General features: G+C 40.9%; 1 protein-coding gene across 3 annotated transcripts in view; it reads left to right on the forward strand.

Annotated features, from left to right (window-relative positions):
• The window catches only part of KAT6B (lysine acetyltransferase 6B), a 207,006-nt gene that overhangs the window by 13,090 nt on the left and 178,506 nt on the right, over window positions 1–15,410 (forward strand). For all 3 annotated transcript variants that reach the window (XM_030797859.1, XM_030797858.1, XM_030797860.1), the window contains exon 3: window positions 4,482–5,360. In XM_030797859.1, the coding sequence (XP_030653719.1) occupies window positions 4,740–5,360 (621 nt within the window). In that variant the 5' untranslated portion in view covers window positions 4,482–4,739. The remainder of the gene's footprint in view (window positions 1–4,481; window positions 5,361–15,410) is intronic.

Genomic DNA, 15,410 nt, shown 5'->3' on the forward strand with positions numbered 1-15,410 from the left:
AGGTATAAAATGACAGTCTTATTGAAATGTGTTGGTAATGGATATAAACAATTATTTTATGGATATAAATGATTGTGGGTAAAGATTTGTGGGCTGGGTGCAGTGGCTCACGCCTGTAATCCCAACACTTTGGGAGGCCGAGGTGGGTGGATCACGAGATCAGGAGTTTGAGTCCAGCCTGGCCAACATGGCGAAACCCCGTCTCTACTAAAAATTCAAAAATTAGCTGGGCGTGGTGGTGGGCGCCTGTAATCCCAGCTACTTGGGAGGCTGAGGTGGGAGAATTGCTTGAACCCGGGAGGCGAAGATTGCAGTGAGCCGAGATCATGCCATTGCACTCCAGCCTGGGCGACAAGAGCAAGACTCTGTCTCAAAAAAAAAAAAAAAAAAGATTGTGGGAAAAGCTTGTCATGAAGGTATATTTTGGGTATCTATTTGTTATGAAACACACTTTGTTTTTGTTTTTCGTTTTTTTTTTGAGATGGAGTTTCACTCTTGTTGCTGAGGCTGGAGTGCAATGGTATAAACTTGATTCACTGCAACCTCTGTCTCCTGGGTTCAAGTGATTCTCCTGCCTTAGCCTCCTGAGTAGCTGGGATTATAGGCGCGTGCCACCATGCTTCGCTAATTTTTTGTATTTTTAGTGGAGACGGGGTTTTACCATGTTGGCCAGGCTGGTCTTGAACTCCTGACCTTGGGTGATCCACCTGCCTTGGCCTCCCAAAGTGCTGGGATTACAGGTGTGAGCCACTATGCCTGGCTACGCATTTTGTTTTAATGTATGTTCATTTGCCTGTGTAACCAAATCAACTAAAAGCAACTTGGCAATATTGGGCACTTTTCCTGTGACCTCTTCTACTTTCTGCAGTTGTATTTTGTGCAGTCAAATTAAATTAGTTGTGATTCATCCTGAATAAATGATGAAAGATTAAATAATTACTTGGATACAGTGAAATATCTTCTAATGAAATTTTGCCTGAAACCATTTTACTTTGGAAAGATCAATTTCCTGTTCTAAACTTACTGACAGAGAATGATTCTGTGTTCTATCCTGAAAGTGGTTGCACTGTGAAAGCCAGTGATTTCATTCCTAAACACACTGTGTTCCAAGTCTAACATTTTTGTCAAGGGTTTATATAATGAAACAAAAGTGAGTACTTATTAGATTTGTAGATGACATAGATGACAGAATCAAGATTCAAAACAATCTTTAGCAGGTTGGAAGATAGGCTTAAATCAACGAGATGAAATTGAACTGTAATAAACGTTAAATCGCAGCATTTCAATTTGCAGAAGGAAAGGTGTGGAAAGACTCAACTTGACAGCACTTTTTGAAAAAAGATCTGGGATTTTTAGTTGGACTGCATGCTCACCATGGCCACTTGCGTGGCAGGGGTGTTGAGGAAGTTCCTGTAATTTGGGTTACATTTATAATTGGATAATGCCTGAACTGTCATATTTTAAGATGGCCAATAGCCAAACTAGTGAGCAACCAAGAGAAGGTGGTGCTTTGAAACAATGTGATACGTGGAAGGGTTAAGGAACTGGGATATGAGTGGTCTAAGTTATGGCTGGAGGTAGCATGGGGTTTTGTTGTAGTGGTTTTCAAAAGGTACTTGTTTTTGGACATTTGAAGGCCTCTCATATTGAAGAAATACTAAGAATTGTCTTGGGATCCTTCCAGGGAATAGGACTAGTGGGTCGAAGTTATGGGGTGGCAGATTTTTGCTTCTCTGAGCAAGAAATTTAGTTAGAGCTGTGCAACAATGGGGTGAGCTGCCTCAAAAAGTGACAAATTATCAATCATTGGAAGTATTTTAAAAATGTAAAGACTCATTGCCCATCTATTTGGGATATTGGGCAGGGATCTTTTATTGGATAACTAGAGGTTAGACTGGATGACCTTCAGCCCCAAGTTCCTGAATCTGAGGGGAAAATGAGTAGAGTGAATTTACAGCTTACTGATCACAGGGACAATCCTGTTTAAACTGCCTCCTTTAAGGTGGCATTTTGGGTTGGCATTTAAAACTGTACTGTTTGAACAAGTATAGTTCAATGACCCAACTGTTTTTCAGCAACATTCCAGGATCTCTGAGAGCAAATACTATATTCTTCAGTATGTCTGGCCAAAGTTTTTAAGGAAAGATACTATTTTCTCCTCTTAGGTATAGTCTGTCTAAATAAATAACCACAGGTAACTTTAATTTTGTATTTTATTAGAAAAATTTCAAAGTATGTAGACATTGCATTTGATGAAAGTGATAACTATGTATTGAATATTAGATAATGTGTTCATTTAATCCTCTCAATAGTCTGTAAGGGATATAACAGTATTGTCTACAAGTAAAGTGGTGGAAGCTGAAGTTACCCAGGGTTCCTCCACTGGACATTGTGGTAGAGCTGGGGTTCAGACTCATGTTGGTCTCTTTGCAGAGGCAAAACTAGCTAGAGCAGGCAGTTGTGGCTCAGGTGAGAACAGTGATGGACTTAGTTGGGTTTTAGAATTGGCTGGGCACGGTGGCTTACACCTGTAATCCTAGCACTTTTGAGAGGACGAGGTGGGCTGAGGTCAGGAGTTTGAGACCAGCCTGGCCAAAATGGCAAAATTCCATCTTTACTAAAAATACAAAAATTAGCTGGGTGTGTTGGCACATTCCTGTAATCCCAGCCACTCGGGAAGCTGTGCAGGAGAATCGCTTGAACCCAGAAGGCAGAGATTACAGTGAGCTGAGATTGCGCTACTGCACTCCAGCCTGGGTGACAGAGCGAGACTCTGTCTCAAAAAAAAAAAAAAAAAAAAAGAAATTAATGATGTTCGACCCTTAAATCTGTTATTGACTCTTCCCTTGGGTGAATTCCATCTTCTCCCGAGCCTCAGTTTACCCACAAAGTTGTTCTGCAGTTTAAGTGACAAGTTATATATGAGCACACTCTGTACAGTTTAAACTATAAAAAGAATTAAGAAGTGGATGTTATCATTGGAGACCAAGATTAGAGCTCAGGTTTGGCCCAATTCCCAGGCCAAGGCTCTTTCTCCTTGTAGGCTCTTTGTAGATGTACTCAATACCAGATTGGAGATCTAGGGTGGTTTTTATATATACCAGGCATCTCTCAGAACAAATACCATTGTCCACCTGGAAATCAGATTTGTATATACCTTCTTTGTACTGAGCTGTTTAATGAGCTAACTGGGTATTAAGATAACTAGAATGGTCTACTACTTAAAGGTGAAGGGTTATGTTACTATATTATTTTCAATTTTCCAACTTGTGGGTTAGAGGGTATCATAGACCTCTGTTAAAGGGATGGAGATGTGATTCCGTAGCCTCCCAAAGTGCTGGGATTAGAGGTGTGAGCCACCATGCCCAGCTAGACTTCTTATTTTAATGATGATAATCTATGCTTTTTTTTTTTTTGAGATGGAGTTTTGCTCTTTTTGTCCAGGCTGGAGTGCAGTGGCACAATCTCGGCTCACTGCAACCTCTGCCTCCCGGGTTCAAGTGATTCTTCTGCCTCAGCCTCCCTAGTAGCTGGGATTACAGGCACATGCCACCATGCCCAGCTAATTTTTGTATTTTTAGTAGAGACGGAGTTTCACCATGTTGGCCGGGCTAGTCTCGAACTCGTGATCTCAGGTGATCCACCTGCTTTGGTCTCGCAAAGTGCTGGGATTACAGGCGTGAGACACCATGCCCGGCCGATAATCTATGCATTTAAGAAGTTATTTTAATATGTCACCTAAATCCCTCACTTCAATATAAAGTCATTTTTTATTGTCCACTTCTCTGTGTTGTAGGTGAATGTTTATTTTGTCTCATACAGTATCTTTTTAAAATACTCTGATTTCTTGGGCCTTATGTTATTTCTATAGTATTTATAAATATATGGCAGAATTCTCCTTACATTACTGCTACCACTTTAAGTTTTTGATTGAGTAAGATTTTTCTGTTTCAAAGCTACTGTATTTACTTCCCAAACTAAACACAAAGTAGAGCTAGATAGGAAGTTTTTTTATGTATGAGACTTGGGAAATACAATACCTAGCTGAAAGCAGGATTATTTACTCTTTTTTTTAAGTTTAAGATTTCTTGAAATAAGTTTAATGTACTTTCATCAGATTTTTTATATCATAGACTTATTCTTTGATGTGTATTTTATGTTTATGGCAGACATATACCTCAAACCACTTTCATATAATTTTGTTAATTTCAATAAAGACAATTAAATGTATAATTTAGATGTGATTATGCCTCATAAATGACTTCATATAGAGAAGTGAAACATTCTAAAAACAATTTCTTCTCAGACTGTGACCCAATTTCTTGTTGAAAAATATAGTCACTGTTTCTGTGTTATGTAATATCTGCCTGTCATTACTTCTGTGGTCATTCTGTGTCTGAAAAAGTCATGCTAAAGAATCTTTTAGTTTATTTGTGTAAGCTTCATTATTAAGAGACTTTCCCCTCTTTTTGTCCTTTAAGGTCTTGATTTCCCAGTTAAAGATGTTCTTCACCCGAATGCAGTCTTTCCTGTTGGTAAAATAAGACAACCATCAACATTGCCTGTTTGTCTGCTTTTGAATCTCTTAAGGATGGATGTTTGTAAGATGTTGCTTAATACAGTCTGGAATACTCTATCCATTTGTTGAATTGTAAATGACTTTCAAATGTGCAAGTTCTGTTAAATACAAAGAGAACCTCTATGGGTAACTTTTGTGTTGAAGAAGTCATTTGTCAACCATGGTAAAACTTGCAAACCCACTTTATACAGAGTGGATTCTTGAAGCTATACAGAAAATAAAAAAGCAAAAGCAAAGGCCCTCTGAAGAGAGAATCTGCCATGCGGTCAGTACTTCCCATGGGTTGGATAAGAAGACAGTCTCTGAACAGCTGGAACTCAGTGTTCAGGATGGCTCAGTTCTCAAAGTCACCAACAAAGGCCTTGCCTCCTATAAGGACCCAGACAACCCTGGGCGCTTTTCATCAGTTAAACCAGGCACTTTTCCTAAGTCAACCAAGGGGTCTAGAGGATCATGTAATGATCTCCGCAATGTGGATTGGAATAAACTTTTAAGGAGAGCAATTGAAGGACTTGAGGAGCCAAATGGCTCCTCCCTGAAGAACATAGAGAAGTATCTCAGAAGTCAAAGTGATCTCACAAGCACCACCAACAACCCAGCCTTTCAGCAGCGGCTACGACTGGGGGCCAAACGCGCTGTGAATAATGGGAGGTTACTGAAAGATGGACCGCAGTACAGGGTCAATTATGGGAGCTTAGATTGCAAAGGGGCACCTCAGTATCCCAGTGCATTCCCATCCTCGCTCCCACCTGTCAGCCTTCTACCCCATGAGAAAGACCAGGTAAGCGAAGGAGTAATGTTCGTGCATTCTCACTACTGTCCTTTTGTCTTTTACAGTTTCACTTAAGTTTTATGTGGACAAACGTTCCGAATAAAGTTTGATAAAATTGAATGTTTTGCCTTAGAGCAGGCTTTTGTATTTTAAAATGTATATATTGTATTGCATTGTGTGGAGGACTTCCTCACTGGTTGGCCGAGAATTTAATGGAAGAGTCATGTGGTTTGTTTTTAAGCTCTAATTGCTAATTGGTTGGTGCCTGAAGGGACCAGGAAGGATAATATTGATCTTCCTTCATCCAGGCAGGGTCATATATATTTCAGAAATCTATGAAAGGCCATTGTATATTTTTCTCTTTATTACTGTTTTCAAAGAAGAATCTACAGACTTCTTATTTTACTATTATTATTTTTTTTTGAGACAGAATCTAGCTCTGTCACCCAGGCTGGAGTGCAGTGGCACAGTCTTGACTCAGTGCAACCTCTGCCTCCCAAGTTTAAGCGATTCTCCTGCCTCAGCCTCCCAAGTAGCTGGGATTACAGGCACCTGCCACCACGCCCGGCTAATTTTTGTATTTTTAATAGAGACAGGGTTTCACCATCTTGGCCAGGCTTGTCTCAAGCTCCTGACCTCAAGTGATGCGCCCGCCTCGGCCTCCCAAACTGTTGGGATTAGAGGCGTGAGCCACCATGCCCAGCTAGACTTCCTATTTTAATGGTGATAATCTATGCTTTTTTTTTCGAGATGGAGTTTTGCTCTTTTTGTCCAGGCTGGAGTGCAGTGGCACAATCTCGGCTCACTGCAACCTCTGCCTCCCGGGTTCAAGTGATTCTTCTGCCTCAGCCTCCCTAGTAGCTGGGATTACAGGCACATGCCACCATGCCCAGCTAATTTTTGTATTTTTAGTAGAGACGGAGTTTCACCATGTTGGCCGGGCTAGTCTCGAACTCGTGACCTCAGGTGATCCACCTGCTTTGGTCTCGCAAAGTGCTGGGATTACAGGCATGAGACACCATGCCCGGCCGATAATCTGTGCATTTAAGAAGTTATTTTAATATGTCACCTAAATCCCTCATTTCAATATAAAGTCATTTTTTATTGTCCACTTCTCTGTGTTGTAGGTGAATGTTTATTTTGTCTCATACAGTATCTTTTTAAAATACTCTGATTTCTTGGGCCTTATGTTATTTCTATGGTATTTATAAATATATGGCAGAATTCTCCTTACATTACTGCTACCACTTTAAGTTTTTGGTTGAGTAAGATTTTTCTGTTTCAAAGCTACTGTATTTACTTCCCAAACTAAACACAAAGTAGAGCAGCAGAAAGTTATTTATAGTTCATGTCTAGTTTTGGGGTTTATTCTCTTTTGGGTGAGCAGATATATTGATATCAGTTAATTTTATTAATACATGTTATAAAACATTAATCATTGTTGATAGAAAGGTGGTTTTGGCTGGGCAAGGTGGCTCCTGCCTGTAATCCCAGCACCTTGGGAGGCCAGGGAGGGAGGATCGCTTGAGCCTAGGAGTTCAAGACTAGCCTGGGCAACATAGTGAGACCCCTGTCTCTACAAAAAAATCAAAGAATTAGGCTTGGTGAAGCACATCTGTAGTCCCAGCTACTTGGGAGGCTGAGGTGGGAGGATCACTTGAGCATGGGAGGTAGAGGCTGCAGTGAGCCTTGATTGTACTCCAGCCTGGGCGACAGAGTAAGATCCTGTCCCAAAGATAAAGAAAGAAAGAAAAGGTGGTTTTGGCCAGGCGCGGTGGCTCATGCCTGTAATCCCAGCTCTTTGGGAGGCTGAGGTGGGCCAGTTGCCTGAGTTCGAGACCAGCCTGGCCAACATGGTGAAACCCCATCTCTACTAAATATACAAAAAAATTAAGCAGGTGTGGTGGGGGGCACCTGTAGTCCCAGCTATTTGGGAGGCTGAGGCAGGAGAATCCCTTAAACCCGGGAGGCAGACATTGCAGTGAGCTGAGATCGTACCACTGCACTCCAGCCTGGGTGACAGAGTGAGACTCTGTCTCAAAAAAAAAAAAAAAAAAAAAAAAAAAAACACGAAAGAAAGAAATGGTGGTTTTATTCATGGTTTACTGCAGCCTTGACCTTTTGGGATCAAGTGCTCCTCCCAAGTAACTGGGAATACAGGTGCACACCACCATGCCTGGCTAATTTTTGTACTTTTTGTAAAGATGAGGTTTCGCGATGTTGCCCAGGCTGGTCTCGATCTCCTGGGCTCAAGACATCCTTCCGCCTCGTCCTCCCAAGGTGCTGGGATTATAGGCATGAGCCACTGTGCCCGACCAACATTTATTCGTTAACTATATTTTTATTTTGTTAGTCTTCTGCCACATTTATTTGATCCTTAGGTGGTTGTTGTGTTTGTGTAACCAACCTCTAGTTCTCTGTGACAGAATGTGGGCCTAAAGAAAGAAGTAAAGTTATCAGATTTTCTGCTTAATAACATTTGTTTAAAAGAAAATACAAAAAGCCACTTAAATCCTTAATTCATATGTCTGACACAGCCAAATCAGGCACCTCTGCTTTTAATTAAATACATATGTATATATATATTTTTGTTTTGTTTTGTTTGTTTTTTGAGATGGAGTCTTGCTCTGTCACCAGGCTGGAGTGCAGTGGCATGATCTTGGCTCAGTGCAGCCTCCGCCTCCCAGGTTCAAGTGATTCCCTTGCCCTAACTTCCTGAGTAGGTGGGACTACAGGAGCGTGCCACCATGCCTGACCAATTTTTTGTATTTTAGTAGAGACGGGGTTTCACCATGTTGGCCAGGATGGCCTCAATCTCCTGACCTCATGATCCACCTGCCTTGGCCTCCCAAAATGCTGGGATTACAGGCCTGAGCCACTGTGCCCAGCCTTAATTAAATATTTTTTATAAAAGCTTATACTATGAAGAAATTCCTTAAGGGACTATAGAGCCATTTCTTGATGGATTTGGATATCTTTGTTTTTAAAAATATATACACTACCCTAAGGTATGTTAAGGTTTTATAATGAACAGGTACATGGACTAATTCAGGCAGCTTTAGGCAATTTAATAGTATATTTCAATAATTTTGTGATCCAGGGGATACATTTACTTGTGATGGAAGAGTCAGTACAAATTTTCCACAGTCTGTTCTGATCCTTCGTTTTAACCTTGCCCATCATTTCTTGCCAACCTTATCATATTTTTTTCAGGCGGCATCTGTACAGAAGTATTTTTAGTCTAAAGGAAAATTCGTGTCTGAAAGTGTCTAGGATTGAGAGCAGAGTAATTTATTGCTTAGCAGGCAATTGTTACTGCTCTTTTTATGATGCTGATCTTTAAATTGTTTAGTTAGCATCATGCTATAATGAGGAAAGCTGAGAAATGTTTTCTAGAATTTTTACTTGATGAAATTTGGAGACTAATTCTATTAAGTAATCATTTGATTCTTAAAAAACAAAAATAAATAAAAATCAGTTTAAACAAATTTGGCAACATGTTTGTATTCTTTAATAAAATAGCATTTTTTTCCAGCTGGGTGCAGTGGCTCATGCCTGTAATCCCAGCACTTTGGGAGGCCGAGGTGGGTGGATCACCTGAGGTCAGCAGTTCGAGACCAGCCTGACCAACATGGAGAAACCTCGTCTCTATTAAAAAAATACAAAATTAGCTGGGCATGGTGGTGCATGCCTGTAATCCCAGCTGCTGGGGAGACTGAGGCAGGAGAATTGCTTGAACTTGGGAGGCAGAGATTGCAGTGAGCCGAGATTGCGCCATTGCACTCCAGCCTGGGCAACAAGAGCGAAACTCCATCTCAAAAAATAATAAATAAATAAATAAAATAGCATTTTTTATTAAAAAATGTGAGAAAATTACAACATAATGTATTACCCTTTGAAATTAAAAGTGGTTTAATAGTTTAAAACCATGTAAACTCACGAAGTAAATTTAATAGAAATTCTTAGCCCGGGATCCACAAATGAACTCGGGTGGGTATCCCACAAATCCTCTGAAATAGAGTGTAAAGTCATGTGTGTATCCACATTTTTCTTTTCTTGTTCTTTTTCTTTTTCTTTTCTTTTCTTTTTTTTTTTTTTTTTGAGACATAGTTTCACTCTTGTCACCCAGGCTGGAGTACAATGGCACAATCATGGCTCACTGCAACCTCTGTCTCCCAGGTTCAAGTGACTCTCCTGCCTCAGCCTCCCTAGTAGCTGGGATTACAGGTGCGTGCCACCATGCCTGGCTAATTTTTGCATTTTTAATAGAGACGGGGTTTCACCATGTTGGCCCGGCTGGTCTCGAACTCCTGACCTCAGGTGATCCACCCACCTCGGCCTCCCAAAGTGCTGGGATTATAGGCGTGAACCTCTGTGCCCGGCCTCCGCATGTTTTTCTATGGCTAGGGTCTATAGCAAGCTTGTCCAACCCATGGCCCATGGGCTAGCTGTGGCCCTGAATGGCTTTGAATGCAGCCCAACACAAATTCGTAAACTTTCTTAAAACATAAAGAGATTTTTGGCCCGCGATGTGGTGGCACAGGCATATAATCCCAGCTACTCAGGAGGCTGAGGCACAAGAATTGTTTGAACCTGGGAGGCGGAGGTTGCAGTGAGCCGAGACCAAGCCACTGCACTCCAGCCTGGGCGACAGAGCAACACTTCGTTTCAACAACAACAACAACATCAACAACTTTTTTTGTGGTTTTTAAATTTTTTTTTTTTTTTAAGCTCACTAGCTATTGTTAGTGTATTTTATGTGTGGCCCAAGACAATTCTTCTTCCAGTGTGGCCCAGGGAAGCCAAAAGATTGGACACTCCTGGTCTACATCTTTTGTCAAAGGCACCCAAAATGCCTAGTAGCCATTTTAAAATAGTTTGAGTTTCTTATACTAAATCATAATATGCTAATTGTTGACCTATGATTATTCTTCCTTTGGCTGATGAACTTGGATTCATATGTAGATTGATTGTACTATAATTTCCTGTATATAAGACTTTTTCTAATATATTTGAAAAGATTATCATTGTTCTTGATGTGCTTGAAGCCATAGAGTTTGCTTTGCATTGCATTGTGGGAGGAAATTTATGATATAAGTGAAAACAGTTCAGAAATGGAGTGATCTCAATTACAATTTAGTCAACTAATGCCTTTTTTTTTTGAGACAGAGTGTCACTCTGTCACCCAGTTTGGAGTGCAGTGGCATGATCTTGGCTCCCTGCAACCTCAGCATCCCAGGTTCAAACAATTCTTGTGCCTCAGCCTCCTGAGTAGCTGGGATTACAGGTGTGTGCCACCACACCGGGCTAATTTTTGTATTTTAGTAGAGATGGGGTTTCATTAATGTTGGCCAGGCTGGCCTTGAACTCCTGGCCTCAAGTGATCCTCCTGCCTTGGCCTCCCAAAATGCTGGGATTATAGACGTGAGCTACTATGCCCCATGCCTGGCCTAATGACTTTTTTTTTTTTTTTTGAGATGGAATCTTGCTCTGTCATCCAGACTGGAGTGCAGTGGTGCCATCTCGGCTGATTCTCCTGCATCAGCCTCCCAAGTAGCTGGGATTACAGGCACGCACCACCAAGCCCGGCTAATTTTAGTATTTTTAGTAGAGACAGGGTTTCACCATGTTGGTCAGGCTGGTCTCGAACTCGTGATCTCAAGTGATCCGCCCTCCTTGGCATCCTAAAGTGCTAGGATTACAGGCGTGTGAGCCACCGTGCCTGGCCATGACTTTCAAAGAAGCTGTTATTCTGGTTACTTTTTTGAGCAGTTACATTAAATGTAAAACAAAATAAAAATAGTAAGAATAATAACTAACGTTTCGTAAGTGTTAAATGCTGGCACTATTCCAAGTGCTTTACATTTATTATCTCCTTGACTTGTCACAATAACTGCAAGGGAGGTAGATTATTGCCCTTATTTTACAGATGAAAAAATGAGGCTGAAAGCTTAAGTGATTTGCCCAAGGTCACTGATAGAGCTAGTGAGTGGTGAAGCCACGATTCTGATGAGACAGTCTGACCTCAGAGCTCTTTACCACTGGGCAGTACACTGGTCAACAGTGGTGGCATTTTTTTTTTTTTTTTTTTTGAGACGGAGTCTCGCTCTGTCGCCCAGGCTGGAGTGCAGTGGCATGATCTCGCAGCATCACTGCAAGCTCCGCCTCCTGGGTTCACACCATTCTCCTGCCTCAGCCTCCTGAGTAGCTGGGACTACAGGCGCCAGCCACCACGCCCGGCTAATTTTTTGTATTTTTAGTAGAGACGGGGTTTCACTGTGTTAGCCAGGATGGTCTCGATCTCCTGACCTCGTGATCCACCTGCCTCGGCCTGTGGTGGCTTTTTATTAACAGTAAAAGTATCTCTTCCAGTGCTTCAAATGATTAGAAGCAGTTTTGCCCCAACAAATAGATTTCCAGCATTTTAAATTTGGTAGATGCAATGAGCTTATTATAGTTTTTAAAGTAGATACTATTTATAATATTAGCAATATGGAAAGGCAGTAGAGAAAGTAGTAAGTCTGTGTCTAATTAGATTTAACATCATCATCATTCCGATGCATAACTGCTAGGAGGAATACAATGCAAGTTAAAATAGAAGGGCTGCTTCCTTTCTGAAATGTAATTGCACATCTTCTGATAGTCTAGAATTCAAATTGGATATTACCACACTGGCTTCTTAGCATAAATTCTTTGTATTTATTTAAGAAAGCTCTCTTCGGTGAGGTGATATGGAAATGAATTAAACCACTGAAGATAAAACTTTATCTTTGACTTGGTGAGGGAACTCCTAAAGGATAGTATTAATGTTTCTCATTAAAAGTCGTAAAGCTCAATTAGGTCAGATTATGAGGACTTTGGAAAGTCACATATTCTAAGAGAGACTTCCGTTATCACTGCACCCATTGTAGCATTAAGATTCCATTTGAACGTTTGAGCTTTAGCATTTTTATAAAATCAGTTTAGTTCCATTTAAAATAAATTCCTTAGTATTTCACTTTAGTGAGAATGTTTTCATAAAATTTATTAAGTGTCAAGTCTTGGTCTGTTTCCAGTATAGCACATAATGTAGGAATTCTCATTCTAGGCTGGCATCGTAATTGGAAGGTGGGACACTTTCAGTATCAAGTAGGGCTTCTGATGTTTTTTCTCTTGAAGAAATAATTGTATTAGAATCTTACAAAAAACCTTCAAACATAAACAAAATTACAAAAACAGTGATACTGTCAATAAGAAAAAAATCAAAATGATTTTTTTTTTTTTGGATTCAGAGTCTTGCTCTGTCGCCCAGGCTGGAGTGCAGTAGTGCAATCTTGGCTCACTGCAGCTGCCGCCTCTCGGGTTCAAGCGATTCTCCTGCCTCAGCCTCTTGAGTAGTTGGGGATTACAGGCGTGTGCCACCATGCCCGGCTAATTTTTGTATTTTTAGTAGAGACAGGGTTTCACCATGTTGGTCAGGCTGATAAAAATGATTTTTTTTTTTTTTTTTTTGAGACGGAGTCTCTCTATGTTGCCAGGCTGGAGTGCAGTGGTGCGATCTCGGCTCACTACAACCTCCGCCTCCCTGGTTCAAGCAATTCTTCTGCCTCAGCCTCTGGAGTAGCTAGTCTACAGGTGTGCACCACCACGCCCAGCTAATTTTTGTATTTTTAATAGAGATGGGGTTTCACCATGTTGGCCAGGATGGTTTCAATCTCTTGACCTAGTGATCCACCTGCCTCGGCCTCCCAAAGTGCTGGGATTACAGGCATGAGCCACCGTGTCAGGCCACAAAATGATTTTTAAAAGGAGTTCAGATGATCAGAAATGGGGTTGAAAGACAAACGTAGGACTCTTGTCATGTGTGGTCTTGGCTTATTCAGTTGTTTATTCTATTTCTCCTGCCCCTTTTAGAGAGATACTTTGTTAGGGTTTTTGGCACTGTTATTAATATGAAATATTTCTATAAATAGAAGATAAATGTATATCCTACAGCAGTTGCTTGAGTTGTATACACACATGAATTAGATAAGTTAATTTTTAGATTTTCTTTTCTTCTGTTTTCTCCATTCTGTTTTCTCCTCTTCAGTCCCCTTAACCCTGCCCTAGAGCAGACCCTCCTTGTCTGTTCTGGAGCTTTTCCAATAGCCTGTGCTTTATGAAGGACCATTCATTAGTCCATGTTGTTCTTGGATGCAGCTTCCAGAAGTCTCCCCGCCCTAGGGGAACTGTTCATAGTCTCAGGCGACTCTGGATCTTTTTTGGCAGAAATGTGTATATTTTTTATCTGCTAATTATAGAGCCTGAATGTCCTCCTCTCTGTTGACCTTCTTAGTTTTCCTTTGAATTGGTATCCTTTGTGTTGCAGATGTCATCTTTCTCGAAGAGTGCTTGATTATGTGTATTTAACTGAAAATCGAATAAATCTCTAAATATTGTAAAATATGCTCTTCAGAATAACCTGCATTTTGGAATTGGTGTAGATAAAGTCAGTTTTAGAATCACTAAAGTCAGACAGAAACCTATTGTAATGTGAAAGATGAGGTGGATCAAATACTTGCTGTTCCAGGGTCATGGAAGGAAAAAAAATTGCAGTTCATGTTCTTCTTATAATTAAGCTTCAGAAATTCTTCAGAATAGCCGTGTCTGAGGACTGCTTTTGTGAGCAGGTAGTACCAGTTGTTGAGACATTGTTGAGAGAGCACATGAATTGTCTCAAACTAGTTAGTTGGGTCAAGGGAAAGATAAAAAATGAAGGGTGAATGAGTCTTTCTATTGTACTCTGAGGCATGACAGCGTGTTCCACTTTTGAGCTTTTATCAAGATGGGACTTGTCTAGACTTCTAATGAAATGGGCTTCAGGTAAAGTAGAAACATTATGTCAAGAGGATTTTTGATTGTTCAAATGAATGTTAAACATTCTTTTAACTCTTTGGATCTTGGATAGATTTGATAGTTGTGATACCTTTACTGTAACACATGATCCTGACCTGAATGATCAGCAGCTTTCAGGAGTTACTCTTGTATTCCCAGCTACATTTGTGATACTTTCAGTGCTAAGAAAATCTATATTCTACAGCTTTGAAGTTATTTAACAGTTAAGTACTATTTGCTGATTTATTCTGATTTTGTCTTAAATGACAAATATTTTATTCATCCTTTCTCTTCAAACATTATTTAGCAAATGTACGTTTTAATGTTTCTCAAAAATGAAGGTCTATATTCTTTTTATATGTGTTATCTTTGTGTGTTATTTCTTTCATCTTTTTTTTTTTTTTTTCCTGAGACAGGGTCTCACTCTGTTACCCAGGCTGGAGTGCAGTGGTTTGTTACGGCTCACTGCAGCCTCGACCTCCCAGGCTCAAGTGATCCTTGATCCTCCCACCTCAGCCTCCTGAGTAACTGGGACTACAGGTGTGCACCACCATGTCTGGCTAATTTTTTTTTTTTTTTTCTTTGAGACAGTCTTACTCTGTTGCCCAGGCTGGAGTGCAGCCGTGTAATCATGGTTCACTGCAGCCTTGACCTCCCCAGGCTCAAATGATCAATCCTCCCACCTCAGCCCCCTAAGTAGCTTGGACTACAGGCACACACCACTACACCCAGCTAATTTTTGTATTTTTTGTAGAGATAGGCTTTTGCCACGTTGCCCAGGCTGGTCTTGAACTCCTGAGCTCAAGCAGTTCACACACCTCGGCCTCCCAAAGTACTGAGGTTACAGGCGTGAGCCACTGTGCTCAGCCTTTTATTTTTAATATATAAGAAATGCCTATTTTTTTTTTTTTTTAATTTGAGATGGAGTCTCGCTGTCTTGCCCAGGCTGGAGTATGGTCTCGGCTTACTGCAACCTCCGCCTCCCAGGTTAAAGCAATTCTCCTGTCTCAGCCTCCCGAGTAGCTGGGATTACAGGCATGCCCCACCACTCCTGGCTAATTTTTTTGTATTTTTAGTAGAGACAGGGTTTCACCATATTGGCCAGGCTGGTCTCGAACTCCTGACCTTGTGATCTGCCCACCTCAGCCTCCCGAAGTGCTGGGGTTAGTGGCATGCCCCACCACGCCCGGCCCATTGTTTGTTTTA

The sequence above is a fragment of the Nomascus leucogenys genome, chromosome 18 (assembly GCF_006542625.1).
Source record: "Nomascus leucogenys isolate Asia chromosome 18, Asia_NLE_v1, whole genome shotgun sequence".
Classification (NCBI taxonomy): domain Eukaryota; kingdom Metazoa; phylum Chordata; class Mammalia; order Primates; family Hylobatidae; genus Nomascus; species Nomascus leucogenys.